Source organism: Mauremys mutica, chromosome 12 (assembly GCF_020497125.1).
Source record: "Mauremys mutica isolate MM-2020 ecotype Southern chromosome 12, ASM2049712v1, whole genome shotgun sequence".
Classification (NCBI taxonomy): Eukaryota; Metazoa; Chordata; order Testudines; family Geoemydidae; genus Mauremys; species Mauremys mutica.
Genome location: NC_059083.1, coordinates 40,500,172 through 40,526,882, shown reverse-complemented (window position 1 = coordinate 40,526,882; position 26,711 = coordinate 40,500,172). Strand labels below are relative to the sequence as shown.

The 26,711-nt window shown below is 50.7% G+C and overlaps 1 protein-coding gene across 2 annotated transcripts in view; it reads right to left on the bottom strand.

The window, feature by feature from the left end:
- The window catches only part of LOC123345197 (butyrophilin subfamily 1 member A1-like), a 651,080-nt gene that overhangs the window by 306,489 nt on the left and 317,880 nt on the right, over positions 1-26,711 (bottom strand). Inside the window, exons 7-11 of one of the 2 annotated variants that reach the window (XM_044981901.1) lie at positions 25,806-25,838; positions 25,685-25,717; positions 25,561-25,593; positions 15,354-15,374; positions 14,095-14,100 (exon numbers count right to left, since the gene is read on the bottom strand). In XM_044981901.1, coding sequence (XP_044837836.1) covers positions 14,095-14,100; positions 15,354-15,374; positions 25,561-25,593; positions 25,685-25,717; positions 25,806-25,838 — 126 coding nt within the window. The remainder of the gene's footprint in view (positions 1-14,094; positions 14,101-15,353; positions 15,375-25,560; positions 25,594-25,684; positions 25,718-25,805; positions 25,839-26,711) is intronic. The other variant, XM_044981900.1, reaches the window with a different exon arrangement.

The window sequence follows — 26,711 nt, the reverse complement described above, 5'->3', positions numbered from 1 at the left end:
CAGAAGCGTTCCAGCCGTGGAGTCTGGGCGCTCTACGTGCCTTGCCAGTGTGGACACCTCGAGAGTTATAGTGCCCGGGACTGATTTAATGCGCTCCAACTTGACGGCATGTGAGGTGGAAAGAGGATGTGTAAAATTATATATCACCATGGCTGTCCACAGCAGATATTGGCAGATCTGGGTTCTGAATATAATAATGAGGTAACAGTTTCCATTTGGTGTTATTTTCACTACATGGTCACCTGCACAATCATGGCCTGACAGGGGCTGTTAGCAGCTACAAACGGAGCCCTTTGGAAACCAGCACCCTGGTCACTGAGCACACCCAGGGCACCGAGTGCAGTTAGAGGAGGAGGGACTGAGTAGTTTGGGTTTGGAAGGGGAGAGGGGATCACTTGCTGTAGGGAGCCTGATGAGGTCACTAGCTCAGTGCTGTGAAGAAAGCAGCAGTATAAAAGGCTGAACCAGGAAGCGGCCTCCACAAACCTGCTGCTATCTTGTGATGCATGATAAATGGTAATAAAGACACTTGTGGAAGGTTCCCTGGCAGACTCCCTGCCAGCCAAGGGTTGCAGGAACTGATGCAGGAGCATTCATAGTTAGAAATTTAAAAATGAACATTGCCAACTATCTTTTAATGACACTTCATACTGTAAATTGTTAGTGACAACACACTTTTATGTCTTGTCAGATATGTTAATATACAACATAGTTTTTACTATTTGTGAACATATTTTCCCATGTAATAATGCAATAAGATTGGATAAGAAATCACAGTAATTATATATAATTCAATGGGAAATAGGAAAAGGAACACAAATATTTCTGAAGGAAATTTTAGGAAAAATTATCTATTTTTAGATTAACACTTCCCCGTGTTAAAAACTAGGAAAAACAGATAGCTTCAGCCAGGGCCGGCTCTAGGTTTTTTGCTGCCCCAAGCAAAAAAATTTTGGCTGCCCCCCACCCCAGTCCTGGGCTCTCACCCCCAACCCCAGTGGCCTCCCCCACCTGCGCCCCCTGCCGTCCCAGCACTGGGCTCTCCCCGCCCAAACCCGCTGCCACCCCAGTCCTGGGCTCCCCACCACTAGTGCAGACTCCACCCGCTCCCTCCTCGCCTCCAGCCGGTCCAGTGCTGGCAGGGTCAGGGTAAGCAGCAGGGCTCCCAGGCCGTGCCTCAGCCCAGGGTCCCTCCAGCCAGGGCTCCCGCCTCCAGGACTAGCCGGGACCCGGGAGGGCAGAACTGGGGGAACCACCCCGGCAGGGGGCTGAGGAGCCAGGGCAAGGCAGGGCAGCCTCAGAGGGAGTGGAGCCCCAGAGAGTGGGACGCGGGCCCCACATGGCAGTGCCCTGGGTACCACTCCCCTCTATGTCCCCGCTGCTGCTGCTGTTCCTGGCCACCCTGCCGCAGCCCCTGGGCGGCTCGGGCCTCTTCACCCAGCCCTGGCTGCGGCGCTGGGGAGCAGCTGCCCTGCGGCACCTGCTGGCAGCTCTGTGCACCCCGCAGGGCGGTCCCCAGCCCCAAGTGTCTCGTGCTTGGAGCCTGCCTGGCTCAACCACAAGGTGCGGGTGCTGCTCCCCGACACGAACTACAGAGGCCCCAGGGTGCCCCCTGCGCAGGACACACTGCTGCTGCCAGGGCTGGCTCTAGGCTTTTGCCACCCCAAGCGGGAGGAAAAAAAGAAAAAGGCTGTCTGGAATGCTGACCCTGAAAATGTGCCACCCCAAGCATGTGCTTGGTTTGCTGGTGCCTAGAGCTGGCCCTGGTTTCACCAGCCCATGCCACCTAGACAGCAGCAGACTGGATAAAAACACAAATGAATCCATCACAAGATAATTTTAGGGTATTTATTTTCAAATAATCAAGGTATGTTTAGGGCATGAATAAATTTTCAAAACTGAATTATTACATTGAAAATGTTCATAATGCATCACATTTAAAACAAAAAGTAGTCCTAGCAATGCCTTGCAATGTGCCTCCCCTCATACTCTGCTCAGCTAGCTCTTCAGGAAATGAGGTTCAATTGCTAATTTCAAGGAATTAGACCAATCAGTCACTATTTGTACACAGCATCCAGGAAGGTGGCGGACAGAGAACCCAGAGGAACTGTGATGAATTTCCTGGAGCAACTTTATTTTCTTTGTACTCTAAACCTCACATGACAACAAAAATATCACCCTTTCAATTGATTTATGGCCGAGAAGAAAGGTTTCCCAATAAAGCTTCACCAAATTTCATGTTATGGGCCATTACGTGCCAGCACCTTTAATACAATTAAGTTAATTTGTGATGATTCAGTAAAGGAACACAATCCCTTCTCTATTTTTTTAACAAAAATACATTTGTTGCATCCTTAGAACCAAGAACATGAAGAGCCTGGCAGTACATTGAAATCAACAGTGGACACTGACAGTACATTGGCTGCAAATAATATTTCTAAAGAAAAATAAACTAGAAAAAGGATATTGTAGAAGAGATTTCTATCTACAGGAAGATAACGTTTGAGGTTTGGGACCATGTTTTGTTAATTGATGTGAGAACAAGAAAGGAAGGGTCATGTCTTGATTACCAATTATATGTGGCTAGAAAGTTAAAAATCATATGAATTAATGCTGACAGAAGTTCAAAGACTATTTTATAATCTTGTGTGAGTTAACTTAAATATATTGCTCAATTAAGTCTATCATTTTTGTTTACAATAACAGTTTCTAATTTAGAATAATCTTCTTTTTTCATATTTTGCATTGAGATTTCACAGGGGTCGGAAATTCTGGCAGGAGTGAATGATCCCCATCCTTCACCATCTGCAACCCCTGGGCAGGGGACGGGGAAAGGTGAGGGCGGCAAAACCCACTAGCTATCTGGCAGTTTTTCTTACCAGCATCGCCCTGTGCCAGGGATGGACCAAACACAGGGGGAACAGGGGTGGGGGGGAAGCTTTCTCGCTCCTTCCAGCAAGTGGGTCCCACTCACCCAACCTGGACTGGGGTTGCCAGGTGTCTAGGTTTCTACTTCAGCTGAAAAGGGAAACTGGCAGCATCTGGGCAGCACAAAAAAAGATCCAGTTATCTTCAGTAACCGGCCTCCAATACCAGGGGGTGGGAAGAGCAGCGGGGCTGGGAGGGGCCAGTCTGTGCCGCAGGGTCACTGTCAGTGACCGAGATTCCCTCCGGCCTGAGCTGGGACCGGGCAGATTATCAGGGGAGCCACGTTTGTACCATCATCATAGTCATCATCATAGTCACCAGGATTGAAATAAGGGCGGAGCTTCCCAGAGAAGGTGTCAGTGAAAGTGAACAGATGGGACCTGTCAGTCACATTGTAAAACGAGACCTCGCCCGCCTCATAGTCCAGGAAAATCCCCACCCGGCTGGGCCTGACGCTCACGGGGAGGGGGTTCGGGGGAGAAGTGCAGGCCTCGTATCTCCCACCGCTCAGCCACACGACCCAGTATCCATTCCCAGGTGTGCGTCTGACCCACCCCTTCCTGTTCACAGATCCTCTACAAACCCCCAGGTCCCACTCAGTCTTGTCTCCGACCTCCACCTCCCAGTAACACCTCCCGCCCGCGAACGCCTCAGCGCCCAGGACACAGGGATAAGTATTAAATCTCTCAGGTTTGTTGGGCAGATCCTGGCGTGTGTCTCCCCATCTCACATGTTTCCGATCCTCAGACAGGACGAGGTTGGGATTTGCCGTGTCTGGATCCAGAGTCACGTCCACTGGGGAGAGAGTCACAGAGTCAGGGCAGGGGCTGTCACTGGGATCAAAGGAAATTAACCTGCAGCCCCGTTAATCACTGTGCGGGGAGGGGAGGGTTGTTGTCTGAGGGGAGTCAGGGCCCCTCTGCCTGTGAGGAAATGGCAGATGCTGGGGGAGGGGGTGGGAAGATGTCAATGGGGGAAGGGAGGGCAGCAGAGGGATGGGGGAGGGAAGAGCTTGATGCTGGGAGAGGAAAGGGTTGGGGAAGGTGACAGGGCAGTGGGGGAGGGGCAGAGGGGGGCAGGCACAAGGGCAGTGGGGGGGCAAGAGGAGCCGGCACCAGGAGGGCAGGGGAGGGTGAAGGGGGTTAGATTCAAAGGGGTTGCAGGGGGCGAAGGGTGGAGCGAGGGGAGGGGAGGGGCAGACACAAGTGCACGGGGGCAAGGGAAGCGGTGGGCATCAGGAGGACAGGGTCGGGGAAGGGAAGAGCAGGTTGCAGAGGGGCAAGGGAGGGGTGGGTGTCAGCGCAGAAGAAGGGGACAGACCCCAAGGTACAGAGAAGCAAGGGAAGGGGCGGGCACCAGGGGTGTGAAGGAATGGGGGGGGGCGCCAATGGGGTGGGGAGAAGGGGAGAAGGGGAGGAGGAATGGGGCAGGTACTGGGAAGGCAGAGGGGGTAGGAGGAGGGGCTGGCATGGGAGGGAGAAGGTGCAGGTGACAAGGGGAGGAAGAGGGGTGAGGGGTAGGGCAGGTGCCAGAGGGCCATAGGGGGGGCAAGGGTGGGGCAGACCCCAGGGGGAAACGGGATGGAGAGAAGAGGCTGCCATCAAGGGGGAGAGGGGCATGATGGTAGGGGTGGGTGCTGGTAGGGCGGGGGAAGGGCTAGTCACCAGGAGGGATGCAGGGGCTGAGCAGAGGGGCAGATGTAAGGAGGGGACACAGGAGAGGGGGCACCAGGGGGCAGAGTGGGGGAAGGGAACAGATGCACACAGGGGGTAGAAAGTGGGGTGTGGAGAAGGGCAGGCCCTAGGGGGGCACAGGGGTGTGGAGATGTGGGCACCGGGAGACAGAGGGAGGATGAGGGGAGGGGTGGGACCCAGAGACTAGGAAAGGGTATGGGGAGGGGTGGGCACCAGGGGGGCAGAGATGGGGGGAAGGAAGGTCTGACACCAGGGGGCCCAAAGTGGGTCAAGGGAAGGGGTTTGCACCAGGCAGGCCGAGGGGGCAAGGGAAGGGGCAGGCACCATGGAGGCAGATGGGGGCGAGGGTAGAGATGGGCCTCAGGGGGGCAGAGGAGTGAACAAAGGGGCTGGTACCAGGGCACTAGAGGCAGGTGAGGGGTGCAGGTGTCAGGGAGGCAGAGGGGGCGACAGGAGGGGTGGGGGGAGAACTAAGGGGAAGGTGGCAGGGGGAGGGGGTACAAGGGAAGAGGCAGGCACCAGGGGTGGGGGTGGGGGCAAGGGAAGGGGCTTGTGCCAGAGGGTGAGGGGAGGGATGGGGTCAGGGACAGGCACTGACAGGACAGAGTGGGGGAGAGGTGGGCACTGGGGGGCAGTGGGGTGGCATGAGATGGGGCAGGCACTGGGGCAAATGAAGATTGAGGGAAGGGTGGTCATCACGGGGTGGGAGGGCAAGGGAAGGGCTGGGTGCCAGGGGGGCTAGAGGGGCATGAGGAGAGGGGTGAAAGTCAGGGGGTAGAGGGGACAAGCAGATGGGCAGGCAGCTATGGGGCAGGGGGAGGGGCAGGTGCCGGGGGACAGTCGTGTGGCATGGAAAGGGGCAGGCACTGTGGCCAACAAGGGGCAAGAGGAGGCATTGGGGGTGCAGGGGGCAAGGTAAGAGGGGGGTGCCAGAGGGGCAGGTGCTGGGCGACAGAAGGGGGAAAGGACGGGGCAGGCAAAAGGAGGGAAGGGGGAGGGGAGCAGTGGGTGCTAGGAGCAGGATGGTGTGAAAGCAGGGGTAGGCACCAGGAAGGCAGGGAATGGAGTCATGGTGATGAGGGCAGAGGGTGGTGTGTGGGGGGGTGGGCACCAGAGAGGAGGGAGGGAAAGGGCAGGTGACAGGGGGATTGAGGGGGGTGAGCAGAGGGGCAGACACAAGGAAGGCTGAGGGAGGAGGGGTGGGCACCAGGGGACAGAGAGGGGTGAGGAGAGAGGCAGAGCAGGTGGGTAGAGGGTGTTAGGAGACGGGCTTGGGAAGGGGCAGGAGCCAGAGGGTCAGAGAGGATGGGGAGGGGGCATGTGCCAAGAGTGCTGAGGGAAGTGAGAAGAGCAGGAGCCAGGACAACAGAGGAGGGTGAAAGCTTGGGTGAGCACTAGGGGCAGATGGGGGTGAGGGGAGAGCTGGGATTCGTGAGTGCGGGGAAAGGGGAGAGCAGAGGCCAGGGAGTGGGGGAGTGAAGTGATGGGTGGGCACCAGGTGCAAAGAGTGTTTGGAAGAGGGGGCAAGTGCCAGCCCAGGAGGGCAGGAAGGGGGTGGGCTCCAGGGGGGCAGAGGTAGGTGGAGGGCAGGGGCATGTGACAGGGCAGGGGGCATGTGACAAAGTGGGTGGAGAGGGGACCATGGGAGCAGAAAGGGGGTGAAGGGAAGGGGTGGGGCAAAGTGGAGCCACGGAGGATAGAAGCAGGGGCCAGGTGGGCACAGAAGTTGAGGGAAGGGAAAGGGAGGGGCAGGAGCTAGGGGCCGGAGGAGATTGGCAGGTGCCAGGGGACAGAAATCGGTGAAGGTGACAGACCTGCATCTCTGTTGCTTTGGGGCCATGTGTGATTGTTTTGATACTAAAAGCAGGTCCGTGCCATCCCCACACACACTGGCCAGGCAGCCGCCCTCCCCCAGGAGTGGAGCTGGGACTCTCCATGCCGGCCGGCCCCACGGGCACCACCTTCCATCCAGGCAAACCCCACAGCCTTCCCTCACTAAGCCCAGCCCCTTCCCCAGACCATGGGAAGTGGATCTGGGCTTGGCTCCTGGGTGGGGGCAAGACAGTGGGGGGATGGGCAGTGGGGAGATGCTTGGAGGTATTACTGGGACATGCGGGGAACAGGGGCCATTACTAATGAGGCTGGGGCAGTGGGGAGAGGAGGGGGCATTTCCCCACTTCCTGCCCCCTCCATCTGGGAGAAGCTGCACCAGGGGCCAGTCCCAGCTCACACCTGCGCAGTGCGCCTGCACTAGGGGTTTGCACGGGGGCACCGACATGGCTGAGGCACTGCTGTGCCAGGGCCACAATCCCTCCCCTCACTGGGGTTATGGATCATTAATTACAGGGTCAATGGAGCAGGGGAGCTGGACTCTGGGCTCCCAGATGGAGCCTGACGCACTGGGCTGCAGTCTCATTCTCACGCCCATGCTCTGGCCCAGTGCCCATGGCAGTGTTTATACACAGGGGGTGTCTTCAGCAGGAGAGATTGAGAGAGCCCCACAGCAGACAGCAAGAGCCCAGCAGTTCCAGCCCTCACCTGAGGGGGGGAAACTCCCATTCCAATCCCTGCCCCACATATCACAGCGGGGGATTGAACCTGGAGCTCCCAGCTGAGGGCCCAGCCACTGGGCTAAAGGCTAGAAGGGAAGCGATGGCACCTTCTTCTGTTCATTCAAACCATTCAGCAAACTCAACATGGATTTGCAAAGTTTCAGTCGATCCAAAATAATATATTGCAGCAAATAAACTATTTGTCCAAAACATTTCACCCAGCTCCACTTCAAACCTGTCTGAACAACTTAGGAGCCCAAACCCCAGTGACTTGCAGTGAGTGACTGTCAACATCCCCAGCAACGCAGAGTTACGGGCTCAGGACATCGGCTATGAAACACCCCAGAGCTGCTGTTAAATTTGCCCTGGGTAGGAAAATTCCCCATCCCCCGCAGCTCCTGATCTCACCCCAAAAACCAGGCTGAAAATGGAGTCTCGGCTCCAGCCTGAACTCTGCTCAGAGCAATTTGTCCCCTGGACTCTGCGAGCAGCACAGACCCTCTGCAGCTGCACCTGGGCGTCTCCCAGAGAGGATAATGGCCCTGGGTCAGACACGCTGGGAACTTTCACACCCAGACTCTGGAGACACTTTGGGTTCATCTACACAGCCTGTGGCAGCGAGTTTCAGAGCCGGGAGAACAGACGGAGGTTTGTGGGGCTCCTGCTATGGTGCTAAAAAGAGCCATACAGACCTTCTGGCTCAGGCTGGAGCTGAGGCTCTGAAGCCCAGGGAGTAAGTGGGGGCTTCAAACCCAGGCTCCAGCCCCAGAAACAACATCTACACAGCTGTGTTTAATGCTGCAGCACAAACTCCACAAGCCGATGTCTGTCACTCCGGCTCTGAGACTCGCAGACGTCCCTCTGCTTACCAGGGATACCTTAGCCTCCCTCCCAGATTCAAAGCTTGGGAACTGGGGGCGTTTGAGCAGCTTACCCCAAGAACCTGAAAGGACTCCCTTGGAAAATGATCCAACCAGCAGCTCTAGGGCACAGCCGTCTCCCTGGGCCAAGGGAGCTGGGGCAGAAGCTAAATGTGATTCAGCATTTCTGGTGGTCCCAAGAGAGTAGTATTACTAGAGCTCTGACAGGGCTATTGAACAGCTCTCTAATTTGCAGGCCCAGGTGCAGATTTTCTTACTGAAACTGGCGAAGCAACAGGAGCGAACCCAGTGACCAGAGGACAGGCAGAAGGAGCTACTCACAGAGCAGGAGAGAAGCCACCAGGTTGAGGCTACAGAGAGCAAACAGGTCAAGGCACCGAAAAAGGAACAGGGCTTTCGGCAGAAGAAATTCTGCTCTAGCTCCCAATGAGCCCAGCCATTGGAGATAAAGCTCCAGCACCTGCGTAAGTGAAGGACTGATGAGATTATTCAAATGCAGGAGAAACTCACAGCTGCTGAATGTACCAAGCCCCACCCCACAGGGAGGAAGTGGCAGTTGGAATTGCCAATACCCCTGGTCAAGGAGCCCTGGCCCTAGAGGAGAAGCAGCACCTGGAGACCAGAATAGTTCAGCCATTGGAGGTGCAAAGCATCAGGGAGCTGGGGAACAACAGTCTCAAGACAGCCAAGCTGCAGGCAGCCAAGGTAGGAAATGAGCCATGCAGAGGAAAGTTACCCAGGAGCCAAAACTGAAAGGGCATGAACAAGCCCTAGGCCTTGTGGGAGGGGCCCAGAAAGGGCTGCAGGACGTGAGTGGTGTGGCTGGGAAACTAGAGCAGGGTTTGCTGGGACACAGGATCCTGCCACACCGGTTAGAAGGAAGAAACCTGGCAAACTGGAAACAGAGGGTGTCTGCAACTGAGCTGGGAGGTGAGATTCCCAGCTCATGTAAACATCCCTGCACTAACTCTGCTCAGGCTAGCACACTGAAGCTTGCATGCTAGTAGAAGCAGTGTGGCTAGGAAGGGCAGTTTGGGCCAGCTGCCTGAGTACGTACCAAGGGGGCTGGGCGGGTTTCTACTCAGGCAGTAGCTGAAGCTGCCACCTGTGCTACCCTGGCCACATGGCTATTTTTAGGTGCTAGCTCAGCTATGTCTACATGAGCTGGGAATCACACCTCTTAGATCAAATGTAGATGTTTGCTAATAGAGGAGAAGGAACAGCTCCTGGAATAAGTTAAAGAACTAGACAGACAAAAGCTGATGGCTCAGGAGGGGGCAGAGGTGCAGGCTGAGGGCTCTGGTGTGTGCGATAAGAGAGCCCAGCAATAAATCACCAGGAGGCTGCATTTACACAGGGGAGTGCAGTGATGCTGCGGGTGTCCTGGGAGGCTTTTTAGCAAAACAAGCGGATCCCACACTGAAGGGCTGGATGTCGACGGGCACAGATACAGAGGTACTGACTAAAAGGGAAGCTGTAGTAGTTGCCGTGTCCTCTACAGTGACCCAACAAACCCACCCACTAATGGACTGGGAAGAGCTAGAAGAAAAGGTTGCTACAGCTGAGGGGAAAAGGGCAGAAGGCCTTGCACAGCTGAGCACCTTCCAGGCCTAAAGGCTGAGGCCCTGCAGGACCTAGAGGAGTCGCACTGGCAAGGGACTGGATCTCAGCCCAAGCCATCCAGCAGGAGCAGGAGCCCTGGAAGGAGCCTGTCTCAGCATGGGAAGGTGACTGGGGAACAGGAGTGCTTGTTGTTGCAGAAGGAGCTGACTAATCTCCAGAACCAACTTAAGATCGAGTGTGGAACAAAACTCAGCTCTTACACGAAGCAGGAGAGCCCAGAGCCCTTGTGGAAAGAGATGAAATTCTGTCAGAGAAAGAAGGCGCGGCTTCTCCAGCAAACAGAGCAGCTGGGCAAGGAGCTACACCAGCCGGCTGGAGACAAGGACAGCACTGTGGTGGATGCAGAGGTACAGGCCCATCATGTGGAAGATGAACTGTCTGAGGTGGGGATTCCATCTGCTGGAGGGAAAAGTCACCATAAAAACACACCTCCAAGAGGAAGTTGAAATAGAAAAGGAAGAGAATGGGGACCTCTCCCTGCAGAGACCTGAAAGAGCAACACAAGCCCAAACCAGAGCTGGGCTAAACCGAAGTCCATCCTACAGGAAAAGGGGAGCAGCAGAAAGGCACTTTCCCAGCTGATGTTATACCAGCCATGTGGACAGAAGAGGATCTGAAATGTGCTCCCAGAGCTCATTTACTGAAGGCTGCAGGGAAAAAAAGCTGTGCTCAGTAATAATTAGAGATGCTAATCAGGAGCTATCTGAATGAAAGACAAACTTAACTCCAAAGGCACGTGTGTGAGTGTGTCCTGGGAGGCAGCTGTTGGAGGGACCTTGTAGCTAGGTGGGGCTGTGTGTAACAGACCTTATTTAAGCTAACCTCAGCCATACCTGGCAGAGCATTAAAGGGCCTTGTGATGAGCACATCTGGTGTGTATCTGGCTCTAAGGGAAGATCTATAGCCAGCATGTATCTGTTACAGCAGCATGACGGCAATGGTGGAAGCCTGGTGCTATTGCTGAAGTATTCCATATCAAATGATTCTGTCTTTTGCTTCTGCTGCAAGTTGTTTGCCAGTAGTACTATTGGAGCATCATCTCTTTCTGGAAAAGGCTCAAGGGATTGGAAAAAACATGTCTTTCAGGGCACGAGAAAAGCAGTCAACATTTGATGAATGTTCAGACATGGAAGGAAATTGAACTATGATTGAAATACAAGAGAACAATTGATGAAGAACATTTGTGCTTCATTAAACAAGAAGAAAAGTATTGACAGCAAATACTAAAACATCTGATTGCTTTGGTCAGAGTTCTCGGTATGTAAAACCTGGCCTTTTGGGGAACACAAGAAAAACTGCACACTTCGGGTAACGGGAACTTCCTCAAATTTGTCGAATATCTAGCTTACTTTGACCCACTTATGGATGAGCATCTTCGCAGGATTAAGGACAAGGAGATGCATGTACATTACCTAGGGAAAGACATACAGAATGAGCTTATTCAGCTTCTATCCAATGCCATCAAACAAAAAATCCTAGCATCTGCTCATGCTGCAAAATACTTTCCGATCATTCTAGATTGTACACCAGATGCAGGCCACGTTGAACAAATGACCATAATCATTCAGTTTGTGGATAGGTCTACTTCAGAGACAGAGAATGAGACTGAATCAGTATTCATAAAGGAACACTTCTTGGGATTTGTGTCGCTTACGGAGACAACTGGAGCTGGTATGACAGAAACTAGTCTTCATCTGTTAGAAGAGATGTCACTGCCTATAGAAAACTTGCATGGTCAAGGCTACGACAATGGGAGCAATATAAAAGGGAAAAAAATGGTGTCCAGTGAAGAATTTTGGATATTAATCCATGAGCCTTTTTCATTCCTGGCAGTGCACATTCATTGAATTTGGTTGTTAATGATGCTGCAAAGTGTTGCTTGGAGGCAACTGCCTTCTTTGATTTAGTTCAACCTGTTTATGTGCATTTCTCAGCTTCTGCACATCGCTGGGAAGTTCTAACACACCACGTATCTAATCTCATAGTTAAACCATTGAGTGAAACAAGATGGGAAAGTCAAATTGATGCCTTGAAACCTCTTCGCTATAAGCTTGGTGACATCTATGATGCTCTGATAGAGATCTAGGATGACACTACTCTAACAGGACCATCTGGCAATGCGTCACGAGTTGATGCAAAGGATCTTGCAAAAGCCATTTCTAGTTTCAAGTTTCTTGTTTCTCTTGTTGTGTGGTATATTGTTTGAGATCAACATGACTAGCAAACAACTTCAGGTGAAAGAATTCGACACAACTGACACCATTAATCAACTTGGAGAAACCAAGACGTTTCTTGTAGGCCGCAGAAGTGATGCAGACTTTGAGAAAACATTGGTAGTTGCAGGTGAACTTGCGGAGGAGTTGGATGTACCAGCACTTTTTGAACCAGATCCAATCCGTATTAGAAAAAAGAGGAAGCAGTTCACATATGAAGCAGATGACGAACCTATTTATAATCCAAAAGAAAAATTCAAAGTGAACTTTTACTTTGCAGTCATCGATACAGCAATACATTCAGTTGAAGAAAGATTCACATTGATGCAACAAATTAGTTCAGTATTTGGCTTCCTATATGATGTTTACAGTTTGCAAAATACACTACCAAAGCAAATTATGGAACATTGCTTGAATCTGGAGCAAACTTTGCAACATGGTGAATCCAAAGATATTGATGCCTTTCACTTGTGCAATGAATTGCAAGCTATTGCATGATGAGTCCAAAAGAGTGCATCACCGCAAGATGTATTGAACTTCATATGTACAAATAAACTGACAGATAGTGTCCCCAACACAGTTATTGCTCTTTGCATCCTCTTGACTCTCCCAGTTTCTGTGGCCAGTGGTGAGGAAAGCTTCTCGAAGCTCAAGTTGATAAAAACATACACGCGAACATCAATGTTGCAACAAAGACTTGTTGAGCTATCTACCTTGTCAACAGAACATGACATTGCTTGCAGCATTGACTTGGAGGAACTTGTTTCTAAATTTATTAAACTGAAAGCGCGGAAAAATAAATTATAACATGTTACTCTGTGACAGTGTATTGTGTATAATGTATGTGATTTATTTTAAGATCCATGCTGTGTTGTGTAAAGTGAAAACAATAACAGTGTCAACACTGTCAGGTTATTCATTTATTTTCATTAAATATGTAGACTAAATAATTAAATTAATACATTTTCAAGCCGAACATGTATTCATTCTAATGAACAATGCCACATTATGCAGCATTCATTTTTGAAAGTTTTTAATAAGTGATGCTCGGGGGGAGGGCAGGCGCAAGGTGGAAGTTTTGCCTAGGGCGCAAAATATCCTTGCACCAGCCCTGTCTGCAACCCATCCCGTATCCTCCTGGGGCTCATATTTGGTGTTATCTCCATTGACTCTTCCCCTCTTCCTATAGAACTAGCTGCTCTTCTTCTCTTCCTTCACCTCTCACCTTCAGTGACCACCTGTTGTGCCCCTTCTTCATTTTCCAACTCCGCAAATTTGTTCCTGAGCTCTATTGCTCCTTCACTAGCCCGTCTTTTCCTTTGCCTGGTTCTCTTAATCACATGCTTCCACCGTCCACTTTCCTCACTCAGCAGTCTCCTCTCAGAGCTCTTTGGTCCTGCTTCCATCTGCAAGTCTGAGCTCTTTCCTTCAGCCTCCTTGTGTCTTTGCTCCATCATCTGCTCGAACTCCCTTCTAAACTCAACCAGAGTTTCCACCTGCATGTCCAATCCTCAGATCTTTTCTTCCATCAGCTCTATCAGGTGGCACTTCATGCAGATGAAACTCTTTTCACGTACCCCCTCCAGGATCATGTACATGCTGCAGCTTCCACATCCAGTCATCTTCTTTGTGTCTTCCACTGCTTGGACCACTACCACTGTGGCCTCTGTATCTGTCATAGCCTTCCCACCTAAATCCTGTTAATCTGAGAAACACAAACCAAACCACACCACCACCACCACCCACAGCAAAACAAACCCCCAAGGAGCACTAGAACACTGCACACTCCCTTCACTAGCCTGTCTGTTCCTCTGCCTGGTTCTCCTAGTCTTCCCCCCAAACTCCTCTTGCAAACTCCTCTGTTTGCTGGCTCCTGTGCTGCTGCAGCTGTCGGTGCCACTGCCTGACTGACTGGCTACCTTTATAAGACCCCTAATCAGAGAAGCCCCACCCCACCATCAGAGCTGAGCTTCTCTCCCAGCACACTGCCCCTACCAGTGTCTACAAATACACATACAAATACCGAGTATCCCAGAGGAATGGGTCTGACAGTGACTGCGGCAGTATCAGCGTTAGTTACCTGCGTATCCTTGGGCTCTGGTGAGTCCTGAAATAATCAGAAATGAGAATTTACACAAACGAAATGCAGACTCAGCAAGTCACATACTGTGAAAAACAAACCACACAACCAGAAACAGCTTACCCAGTTCTGCCAGAGGGTCCATGGGAATGAGAGGAGAGAAAAGGGAAAAAAGAACATAAATGAATCAACAGGAGAGATTCTCAGTAACAAAAGTGCCCAGTTCTAACCCCGCATTACATTGGCTTCAGTGGGAATTTTGCCTGAGTAAGGACAGCAGGATTGGGCTCCTAATTGCTAGTTATGACTTCTCCTTTATTGCATCTGATCCTGCCCCCCAGAAATCCATGGGGCCGCACCTGTGGGGATCACTCATGTGAGTCAGGGGGGCAGAATGGGGCCATTAGTGATAAGGGGCCCAGTTCTTTCCCCTGCTCCGGTCACTGTGTGCAGGGATGGCACAGACTGGCTGGAACCAGGCCCTGGACATCAGAGAATTCCGCTGCCGTAGGGAGAGCCCAGATGGCGTAAAGCAGCATAGCTGGCTCCTGTGTCAACTGCCCCTGCCACCCTGGTGTAGGGGGAGTGTCAGGGCTGGGAGGGGCTGGGAGGAGGTGTGCTGGGGCAGGGCACATCACCAATTCTCAGGGACCACAGCCAGCTGGAGCGAATTAGAGCAACCCCTGGGGCAGCCTGAGAACCAGGGAGCCATAACCAGCTCCCTCACTGCCCGCACCCCAGGCAGGTCCTGGCCCAGCAGAGAACCTGGGCCTGCAGCTCAAAGAACTCTTCCTTCACAAGTGTCTCCATCATCTGGGTGATGCTGGGTGACCCCAAGGGGGTGCTGAGTGCCTACAACTCCTGCCGACTTCAGTGGGATCAGACCCATGTGCCTGATCCTACAGCTGCTGTGTGTGGAAGCCAACAGGGCCCGAGCCTGCTCCAAGGAGACCTATGGGTGCAGGAGAATATCCATGGAGAGCTCACTGGGCCGGGCCCTATTGGTATAAAAGAATCATTGTTCTCGTTACAGGGTCTCTCAGGTGTCAGTAAGTGACGTTTGTTTGTTTGCTTTTTAAGGGTATTTCCAAGGGTTAATGTTGTGAAAAATAAAACTGTTAATATTCATATTTCAATACCAAAAATTTCCCATCCATTATGTCTGGGTAATATCTGGATTTCCCCTTGTCGTGTACATTACCTGTCTCAGTAACACATTAATTTTTTACACTAACACGTCTTTGCACACACAGCTCTGAGTGTTCCTTTTCCAATTTAGTAATAGTAATAATAGGATTGAACTCACAACCCTGGGTTTAGCAGGCCAATGCTCAAACCACCCTAATTTAAAGCATAATCAAAACTAGTAAAAATGCCCTTACCTTTTGCTGCCTCGTATTCCGCTGGAAAGTCAAAGACAGTGGGAGTTAATGTTGAGTCTCAAAACTTAATGGGCAACAGTCAAGCTGAAAGCGATGTCTCCCTCAGTGGTGATACGAGTGTTTTGAAAGATTTGCCCATAAGACACTAAGCAGAGCACAGCACAGGAGCCGGCTTCTTATGGGCGAATGGACTTAAGCTGTCCTGCCCTATCTGTTATATCTACTGTGTTATACACCTCAGATACTGGACAGGTATAAACCTGGACCAGAGAGCAGGGCTTCCTGGCTCCATGTCATGACTTGTCTCTGTCCCTTCCACACTGATCCCTGCTAGGTTCTGTAAACACACACTCAGGGCTGGGCCCCACGGTGCTAGGTCCTGTACATGCACACTGAAGGTCAGACTCCACAGCACTAGATCCTGAACACACACACACACACACACACTCAGGGCTAGGTGATGCGCATACATTCATGGGAGGGCCCCACTGTGTTAGGTACTGTACACACACTCACACACACTCAGGACCAGGCTTCTCTAAGCTAGGTCCTGTATGCACACACTTAGAACTAGGCCCCATGGTGCTAGGACCTGTACACACACACTCAGGGCCAGACCCACCATGTGCACAGCCAGGAGAGATTCCAGGGGCCACAGCACAGCTGGGTTTGGCGGAGGGATTAAAGAGAGGAGAAGGGGGCAGCTTTACAAATACTGAGGGGATGTTTTTCCATGCATGGAGTGGGAAGGGGGAGAAAACACTGAGGTGTCTAAGGGAGAAGCAGATAGGCAGGTGACCAGACATCTCAATCTTATTAGGATTATCCCAATATTAGGGGCTTTGTCTTATATATACAACTATCCCCTGCCCTCCCCATCCCGCACACACAAAATGTGTCCAGATTTTTCACACTTACTATCTGGTCACCCTACCGAGTACCAGGCTGCCAGGAGAAAAACAAAATAAAAAGCTCAGCGGTTGTACAGCTCCCCCTGGAAGTGTGATGAGGGTGCCGACCCTGCGCGCCCATCCCTGGAACTGGCCATCGCTGGCAGAAGGAAGGTGGCGCCAATCACTCAGACAGGGTGGGGGGATTTGAGCATTGGCCTGCTAAACCCAGGGTTGTGAGTTCAATCTTTGAGGGGCCACCTAGGGATCTGGGGCAAAAATCAATACTTGGTCCTGCTAGTGGAGGCAGGGCGCTGGACTCAATGACCTTTTGAGATGCCTTCCAGTTCTAGGAGATAGGATATCTCCATTATTATTATTATTATTTTTTAATGTTGAGTTGAGGGGCCTAAAGGCAAAGACAAGGAGCTTGTGCTGGAGCGGTGCTGGAGGGGCCTCAGTGGAACTAAGTGGTGGAGGTGGCAGGAGAGACGAGCCTGAGGGCTGAGCCCAGCAGCCGTGCTTTGGGTGCAGCTGAGGGGACAAAGCGGCTGGCATCAAGGCTGGACAGGAGGAGATCACAGCAGTGGAGGTTGTGAGATGAAGGGGGGAACGAGAGCCTGGGCTGTCAGGACAGACACAAGAGGCTGAAGCTGTGTTGTGTTGTACAGGCAGGAGCAGGGAGACTGAGGAAAGGTCAGGACGTGCAGCCCAGAGAGAGGCTAAGTCAGAGACAATGCCCAGATTTCTGGCCTGAGTGACCGGAGATGTTGTTAGGATGCCCAACACTGTATTTAAAAAATACAGGACAGTTTTTTCCTCCCCTCCCCCAACCTGGGCCTACATCATGGAGTGGTTCTCCCAGCCAGGGCAGGGGAAATACCCCCTGGCCCCTCCCAAAGGAGACACCTCAAGCAGGCCTCCCCCTTCACTCTGGGCTCCCTGCAGCCAGCCCAGGCCTCACACCCCACCTCAGGACCACAATCCCTGGCCCACAGAAGGGTCAGAGATCCTGGTACCGAGCTCAGGGCAGCCCTTTGTGAGGGATGGGAGGCAGGGAGGGAGGGAGAGCTGTCACAGCCCCCTACCTCGGGGAGGGCTCGTGGTGTTATCCAAAGAGATGAAGAAACTAGAAAGGGGGGTGGGCTGTGAAGGGTGCGGAAGAGATTCAACACTCAGCTTTGAGCTTAAATTTCCCTGTAGACATCGAGGAAGAGGCGTTGTCAGACAGGCTGAGATGTGGGATGGGATGCCTAGAAACAGTCTTTAGCAGAGCACGAGTTTGAGAGTCACTGGGCATAGACAGGGCCGACCCACAACATTTTGGCACTTGAGGTGGAGAGCTCAAATGAGGCCCACATGCCCCCTTGCTTGGGCCAAAACTTTGAAAGGTCTCAATTCTGCCTTCTTCCTGTTCTACTCCTCTCATGGTACTGCTCTGCTACCTATCCCACTAAAGGTGAACTAACAACTTAAAATGCCTTGTTCAAAAATTTTAAGTAACACTTAACTTTCAAACACCTGAACAGCAAATGTAACTTTTCTTGTCTGCATAGTAAACACTGGCATTTTTATCTGTTTGAATAATCAAAGTGGTGCTTTCCGTGCCTTCTTGGTTGCAAAGATTTGAACTGCTTCCTGAAGGTCCACAGTTTGGGCCAGCTTATGCTCTATTGAGATGGTTGCAAGGCCGACCAGCCTCTCCTGTGTGATTGTGGAGCGTAGATGTGTTTTTATTAACTTCAGCTTGGAGAAGCTGCCTTCTCCATTGGCAACTGTTACCGGAAGTGTCAGAAGTATGTGCAGAGCAACAAAAGCATTTGGAAAGAGGGTGGTCATATTATTTGTGCACATATATTCCAGAACAGCTGCTGAGATGTATCTTGAAAGGGCTTTCAGTTCATCACCTAAATCACTCGCATCAATATCGTGCATGTCATCATGTGTCAACACTGTCTCCAGTGCCCTGCATTGCTGATGCAGGTCTTCAGGTATAGTGAGGAGTTTTGGAATATCATGAAACATTCCAAATATACTGCTGTGTTCCTTGAGCTGCATGAAATGTTCTTCAACTAACTGTCTTGCACAATCTAGCACCTGGTAAAAGAATTCAACTTTGAATTGTTGTTTGGGGTCTCTTATGGGATTATCCCGTGCCTTGTAATCAAAATGTCTTCTTCTTCGGTGACTCTTGTATTCTTGAATGGGTGGGAAAATAGCTTCAGTGTGAAGTTCCTCTGCCAACTTCTGTGCACTCTTCAGAACATTTTGAAATCCCTCATCTGATTGGTAAGACTGTAGGTATGACTTTGTTTTGTCCAGTTGTTCCATTGCTCCAGATATATCAAGGTCAACACCTTGGAGTCTTGCTTACAACATTTATTTCAAACAGTATATCATGCCACAACACTAAGCCACACACAAATTTGAAGTTTTGAATGTTTCTGGTGATTCCATTTTGCTCTGCCACTGTTCTCCAATGAACAGTTCCTGTCATAGCATCATCCTCCATAATGGCAACTATGGCATCATCTATCTTCCCAATTTGGTGTTTGATAGGCTTCATCGCCTCCACTCAACATTCCCATCATGCAGCACTCAGTGATTTCAGTGTCAGAGAGGATGTTCCCAGATGTTGCTTCAAAATTTGCCATCGATGAGTTGATGCAGAGAAAAATACATAGATGCTTTGAATTACATTAAAAAATTCAGCAGCCTCACTAGAAGCTGATGCTGCATCACTGACCACCAAGTTCAATGAATGAGAATCGCATGGGACAAAAAAAGCTCGAAGGTTTAACTCTCGGATCCGTGTCTGCACTCCTCTGTTCTTTCCCCTCATGTTGGCATCATTATTGTAGCTCTTACCTCTCATGTCAGCTATAGGAATTCCCATATCTTCCAGATTTTTAAGAAGCACATTTGTTATACCAACTCCTGTAGTATCATCAGTGTCAATAAATTCTAGAAAATGCTCTCTGACAGTCACCATTGCAGGAACATTTTCACTAGGTTCTGTTGTTGTTACAAAACACCACCATTAAAATCATTTGTTCTTTATGGCTGATTTCAGGTGTGCAGTCCAGAATAACAGAGTAATATCTTGCTAACTTCAGGTCTGCCACAATCTTCTGTTTGACTTTTGTTGCCAGTAACTGTATGATCTCATTTTGAATTGTTTTTCCAAGGTAGTGGTGTGTCTACATTTCTTGGGTGGTGACTCTTCTTAGATGCTCCTGGAGTACAGCATCAAACTCAGCCATCAGCTCCACAATTTTAAGGAAGTTTGCATTGTTTGGCACATACAGCTGATCTGAAGTGACATGAAGAGCTAGGTTTTGGTAGCAAGTATTCTCACAATGGCAATGAGCCTTTTCAGGATATTTTGCCAGTAAAGAGACTCTGATGCAATCTTCTCTTGATGCTGATCATCTATGGTGGCCTTTAACCTTAGTCTCATCTCAAGCTCTTTCCACCTATGGAATGCTCTCTGTTGACTTGCTGCCTTCTCATGGCATGCCAGTTTTCTAGCCAGATTTTTCCAGTCCTTTGTTCCTGTAGAACCCAGTGTGGCTGGAACATTAGATTGGAAGAATTTGCAACAAAACCAGTATGCAGCATTCTGGGTTTTTGAGTACGTAAGCCGTGGCCTCTCCACTTTGTGACCATTGGGGATTTCACACCAGCAATGTATTGGATGGAAACTTCTATTTTCATTGTCTTTGGGGAACATGAAGTTTTTCACTTGCTGTGGCCCATGCAGTACAAGGAAGTCCCTCAGGCTACTGCTCAAGTGGGTCCACAGTCCTGGATCATCTAGACTTAAGGAACTAAACTCAGCAACAGTTGTTTCTTGCCCCTCCACCACACTCTTCTCTGATCTACATTTTTCTTCAGGAATGTGCATGGTTACATCCATTTGAGATGGAGATATGGATGCTGCAGTAGCTGCCAGGTCACCTGCACTCTGACTAACTGGAAGATCAGGCATCTCCTCACTACTCACATCCTCACTGGGGCCAGATGGCTCACCAGGAACATTTGTGTCTATGTATCTCAGGAGAGCTCCTTCCTGCTTAGATAGAAAAGCTTCCTTTGTTTGCTTGCTTTTTTTGAATGCTGCCCCAGAAGGATGTTTTCTTCTTTCACTCTGTGCCAGCTATAGTGGCTCTCAACACTCAGTTGAAGGGGACAAATAAGCAGGCTTCATGGTAAGGCCAACCCTGGGCATAGAGGTGGTATCTGATGCCTTGAGTGTCATAGAATATCAGGGTTGGATGGGACCTCAGGAGGTCATCTAGTCCAACCCCCTGGTCAAAGCAGGATCAATCCCCAGACAGATTTTTGCTCTAGATCCCTAAATGGCCCCCTCAAGGATTGAACTCACAACCCTGGGTTTAACAGGCCAATGCTCAAACCACTGAGCTATCCCTCCCCCCATAAGAACCCCTACGGACTAGCACTGGGCTTTGGGGGATGTGCTGTGAAAGAGGGAGACAGGAAGAGATCAACCCAACAGAACAGAAACCAAAAGTGATTAGGGAGGCAGGAAGAGAACTGGGAGAGGAGGGAGCTGTGAAAGGTGAGGATTTAATGGAGATAGGAGTGGTCAGGCCCACTGACAGCAATTCCGGGCCCCAGGGCAGAACAGTCATTGGGCCCCCATGTACACACAAGCTGCACCCATGCGGACATGGTCCACCTGACATTTGGGCAGTGCTGCCGGCTGTGCTGTTCGGGTGCTCTTCCGGCACTGCCAGGGCTTCCACATGCCTGTCTGGTAGCATTGCCAATTGCCTAATGGCACAAACCCCAAGACTCTTGCCATGCCCCTTCTCTGAGGCCCTGCTCCCTGCTCACACCATCCCCCTCCCTCTGTCACTCGCTCTCCCCCACTCTCACTCACTTTCACAAGGCAGGGGCTTTGTCAAGCCTGACCTTAAAAACCTCTAAGGAAGGAGATTCCACCACCTCCCTAGGTAACCCATTGCAGTGCTTCACCACCCTACTAGTGAAAAAGTTTTTCCTAATGTCCAACCTAAACCTCCCCCTCTGCAACTTGAGACCATTACTCCTTGTTCTGTCATCTTCTACCACTGAGAACAGTCTAGATCCATCCTCTTTGGAACCCCCTTTCAGGTAGTTGAAAGCAGCTATCAAATCCCCCCTCATTCTTCTCTTCTGCAGACTAAACAATCCCAGTTCCCTCAGCCTCTCCTCATAAGTCATGTGCTCCAGCCCCCTAATCATTTTTGTTGCCCTCCTCTGGAATCTCTCCAATTTATCCACATCCTTCTTGTAGTGTGGGGCCCAAAACTGGACACAGTACTCCAAATGAGGCCTCACCAGTGCTGAATAGAGGGGAATGATCACATCCCTCGATCTGCTGGAAATGCCCCCTACTTATACAACCCAAAATGCCATTAGCCTTCTTGGCAACAAGGGCACACTGTTGACTCATATTCAGCTTTTCAACCACCGTAACCCCTAGGTCCTTTTCTGCAGAACTGCTGCCCAGCCATTCGGTCCCTAGTCTGTAGCAGTGCATGGGATTCTTCCGTCCTAAGTGCAGGACTCTGCACTTGTCCTTGTTGAATCTCATCATATTTCTTTTGGCCCAATCCTCTAATTTGTCTAGGTCCCTCTGTATCTTATCCCTACCCTCCAGCGTATCAACCACTCCTCCCAGTTTAGTGTCATCTGCAAACTTGCTAAGGGTGCAGTCCACACCATCCTCCAGATCATTAATGAAGATACTGAACAAAACCGGCCCCAGCACTGACCCTTGGGGCACCCACTTGATACCGGCTGCCAACTAGACATGGAACCATTGATCACTACCCATTGAGCCCGACCATCTAGCCAGTTTTCTATCCACCTTACTGTCCATTCATCCAGCCCATACTTCTTTAACTTGCTGGCAAGAATACTGTGGGAGACTGTATCAAAAGCTTTGCTAAAGTCCAGAAATAGCACATCCACTGCTTTCCCCTCATCCACAGAGCCGGTTATCTCATCATAGAAGGCAATTAGGTTAGTCAGGCATGACTTGCCCTTGGTGAATCCATGCTGACTGTTCCTGATTACTTTCCCCTCCTTTAAGTGGTTCAGAATTGATTCCCTGAGGACCTGTTCCATGATTTTTCCAGGGACTGAGGTGAGACTGACTGGCCTGTAGTTCCCTGGATCTTCCTTCTTCCCTTTTTTAAAGATGGGCACTACATTAGCTTTTTTCCAGTCATCCGGGACCTCCCCCGATCGCCATGATTTTTCAAAGATGATGGCCAATGGCTCTGCAATCTCATCGGCTAACTCCTTTAGCACCCTCGGATGCAGTGCATCCGGCCCCATGGAGTTGTGCTCGTCCAGTTTTTCTAAATAGTCCCGAACTACTTCTTTCTCCACAGAGAGCTGGTCACCTCCTCCCCATACCGTGCTGCAGAGTGCAGCTGTCTGGGAGCTGACCTTGTCTGTGAAGACAGAGGCAAAAAAAGCATTGAGTACACTAGCTTTCTCCACATCCTCTGTCACTAGATTCCCTCCCTCATTCAGCAAGGGGCCCACACTTTCCTTGACTTTCTTCTTGTTGCTAACATACCTGAAGAAACCCTTCTTGTTACTCCTAACATCTCCGGCTAGCTGCAACTCCAAGTGTGATTTGGCCTTCCTAATTTCACTCCTGCATGCCTGAGCAATACTTTTATACTCCTCCCTGGTTATTTGTCCAATCTTCCACTTCTTGTAAGCTGTTTTTTTGTGTTTAAGACGAGCAAGGATTTCACTGTTAAGCCAAGCTGGTCGCCTGCCATATTTACTTTTCTTCCTACACATCGGGATGGTTTGTTCCTGCAACCTCAATAAGGATTCTTTAAAATACAGCCAGCTTTCCTCGACTCCTTTCCCCGTCATGTTATTCTCCCAGGGGACCTTGCCCATCAGTTCCCTGAGGGAGTCGAAGTCTGCTTTTCTGAAGTCCAGGGTCTCTGTTCTACTGCTCTCCTTTCTTCCTTGTGTCAGGATCCTGAACTCGACTATCTCATGGTCACTGCCTCCCAGGTTCCCATCCACTATTGCTTCCTCTACTATTTCTTCCCTGTTTGTGAGCAGCAGGTCAAGAAGAGCTTTTCCCCTAGTTCGTTCCTCCAGCACTTGCACCAGGAAATTGTCCCCTACACTTTCCAGAAACTTCCTGGATTGTCTGTGCACCACTGTATTGCTCTCCCAGCAGATATCGGGGTGATTAAAGTCACCCATGAGAACCAGGGCCTGTGATCTAGCAACTTCTGTTAGTTGCTGGAAGAAAGCCTCGTCCACCTCATCCCCCTGGTCTGGTGGTCTGTAGCAGACTCCCACCACGACATTACCCTTGTTGTTCATACTTCTAAATTTAATTCAGAGACTCTCAGGTTTTTCTGCAGTTTCATATTGGAGCTCTGAGCAGTCATACTGCTCTCTTACATACAACGCAACTCCCCCACCTTTTCTGCCCTGCCTATCCTTCCTGAACAGTTTATATCCATCCATGACAGTACTCCAATCATGTGAGTTATCCCACCAAGTCTCTGTAGCTGAAGGCCCAGGTGGGAGATAGATGCCCAAACGTCTAGAGTGAGGCAGAAGCTTAGACTGTGTGAGAACTTACACAGAGATTTATGTCGTGAGTGAATTTAGGTGCTTACAGGGGTAGGTGTCAGCCAAGCGGGGGGTTGTGGATCACGGTGCCTAAAACGGGAATTGTAGCTGGAGTCCAGGTGCCTAAGGCTCTTTGTAGATCGGCGCCATAATGCGATTCTGAGATAAAACTGAGGGAGCTTGTGGAATCTCCACCATGAGAGCAGGTTAGATGAACACCTGCCAGAGATGGTCTAGATAATACTTAGTCTTGCCAGGAGTGCAGAAGATTGGCCTGACTGGCCTCCCGAGGTCCCTTCCAGTCCTACGAGTCTATGATTAGCATGGGGTTAAGGTGGAGAGGACATACTTGTAATTTAAGGGTAAAGCACATGATAGGGATCTTGTAATTATCCCCAAACCAAGCGTTATAAACTCAGGAAATACAAAACTAAGGTTCAATTTAAAAGAAATCCAAACATGCCATGGTGTAGAAATGCAGCTAAGGCACCTAAGCAACCTTAACTCTGCCCCATAGTAACTTTATAAGGGGAAAATTAAAAAAAAAAAACACCTTCGCATACCATTAAAAATCAGTTTCATTTAATATAGACCCCCACACACACTGCTCTGCATTGACCAGACCTGTGTGGTTATTGTGCGGAGCCGCTGCAGGCTGGAGCTGAGGTTGTGGGTGCACATAGTCATTGAGGGTGAAATCCTGCCCCCTCCCACATTACATGGGCATGGAAGGGCCAGAACACGGTGGGTTCCCAGGTGAGGGATCCTGTTAAATACTCTACACACACACACACACACACACACACACACACACACACACACACACACACACACACACACACACACACACACCCTGTGGCAGTTGGTCTCAGAGCCAGGCTTGTGGGGCTCATGCGGTACAGACGTTCCCACTCAGGCTGGGACCTGGGCTCTGACACCAGGGCCGGCTCCATAGTTTTGCCGCCCCCCAAGCAAAAAAAAAAAAAGCCACGATCAGGAACTCTACCGCCGTCGCTTCATTCTTCGGCGGCAATTCAGCAGTAGGTCCTTCCCTCTGACACGGACTGAGGGACCCGCTGCCGAATTGCCACCAAAGAGCTGGACGTGCCGCCCCCTTCCAGGGGCCACCCCAAGCACCTGCTTGCTGGACTGGTGCCTGGAGCCGGCCCTGTCTGACACCCACTGAGGAGGGAAGGGGGAGGTCTCCAAGCAGGAACGGCTACACTGCTAGATTTAGCCCTGCAGCGCGAGCTCCAGTCAGCTGATCCAGTCTTTGAGACTTGTGGGCATGGGCGGTTTTTTGCACTGTACATGTACCCACAGTCTCCAGCAATGAGACTGACCGAGCTGGGACAGTGTATTCAGGGCCCTGGGCTCAAGGTGCCATTTCTGTAATTCCCATGGGGTTTATTAGATCAAATGATCCTTTCCCCTTCAAAGCCCCTTTGTGTCAGTGTGAGCAGCCCCTGAGCTGACAGCTTGGGCCCTGGTGCGGACATGGAGATGTTCCTCATTCAAACAGGCTGTAACTCCACCTGCTAAAATTGAGCTCAAGGTGTTAAACTGTGACTCCACTGGCAGTAAATGGGACTTTCAATTGAGTTAAGTTGGTTTGACTGAGCTGATTCGAATGATATGACCTGAAATCTTCAGCCCATCAGATCCCATTGGTCCCAGACACTGACCTTTCTGTCTCTCCATGTCAGATTGCAGAGCCTCTAGAGGGGAAAAGAGGGAGAGACATGAGATTCCCTCTGTTGTGTTTATAATGGTAACCCCACAGCTAACGTAACTGTTCTGGACACTGACCTTTCTGTCTCTCCATCTCAGATCGCAGAGCCTCTAGAGGGGGAAAAGAGGAAGAGGTGAGATTTCCCCTTGTCATGTTCATGGGGATAGAGTTAATATTGTAACTGGCCCAGACACTGACCTTTCTCTCCTTCCCGTTCAGACAGCAGGATCTCTAGAGAGAGAAAAGGGTGAGAGGTGATTCATCAATTCACAGATTCCAAGGCCAGAAGGGACCATTGTGATCACCTGGTCTAACCCCTGCATAACACAAGCCCGTGGGTTTCCCCACAGGCCCATGGGTTTCCTCACAATAATTCCCTACAGCAGATCATTTAGAAAAACATCCAATCTTGATTCAAATTGCCAGTGCTAGAGAATCCACCATGACCCTTGGCATGGGTGGCGGGTATAATAGGCTAGGAGAGGCTCAGCCTCCCCTGCCACTGCCACAGCCACCAGATCCCCGGTTTTGGGGGGAAGTTTTTGATTTATTATGTTCAATACAGGTTCCGGGGCAGCAGAGGAGATGGTATGTGCTATTCAGCTTCCTGGGTTCATCAGTAATTTCCCTGGACTGGAGATTACTGTGGAACCCAGGAAGATGAGTAGCACATACCACCTCCTCAGCTGCCCTGGAACTTGCATGGGGCATAGCAAAAGTGTCTTCCAGACCTGAGAGATGGTTTTCCCTAGGCAGCTTGAGGTCTGGGGAGGGGAGGCACAGCACAGCTGCAGCTGACCCAGGGCAGCTCTGGGCAGGTGGGAGGCGGGAGGGCTCGGGGCTTCAGCTGGCCTGGGGCTCCTCCAGCCAAGAGGGGAAGGGGGTCTCGGGGCTCCAGACGTGGGGGGGCAGGGCGGTCTTGGGGCTCCGGCTGAGGGGGGGCACAGGTGGAAGAGGTGGAGCTGGGGCTAGCTTCCCAAAGGGGGCTCCACCCGCCACCCATGACCCTCAGTAAATTGTTCCAATGATTAATTAATAATAGCCGGCAAGATTTCACCCTGTTGTGTTTATGGGGATAACTCTACTGACAGGTAATGTGATGGG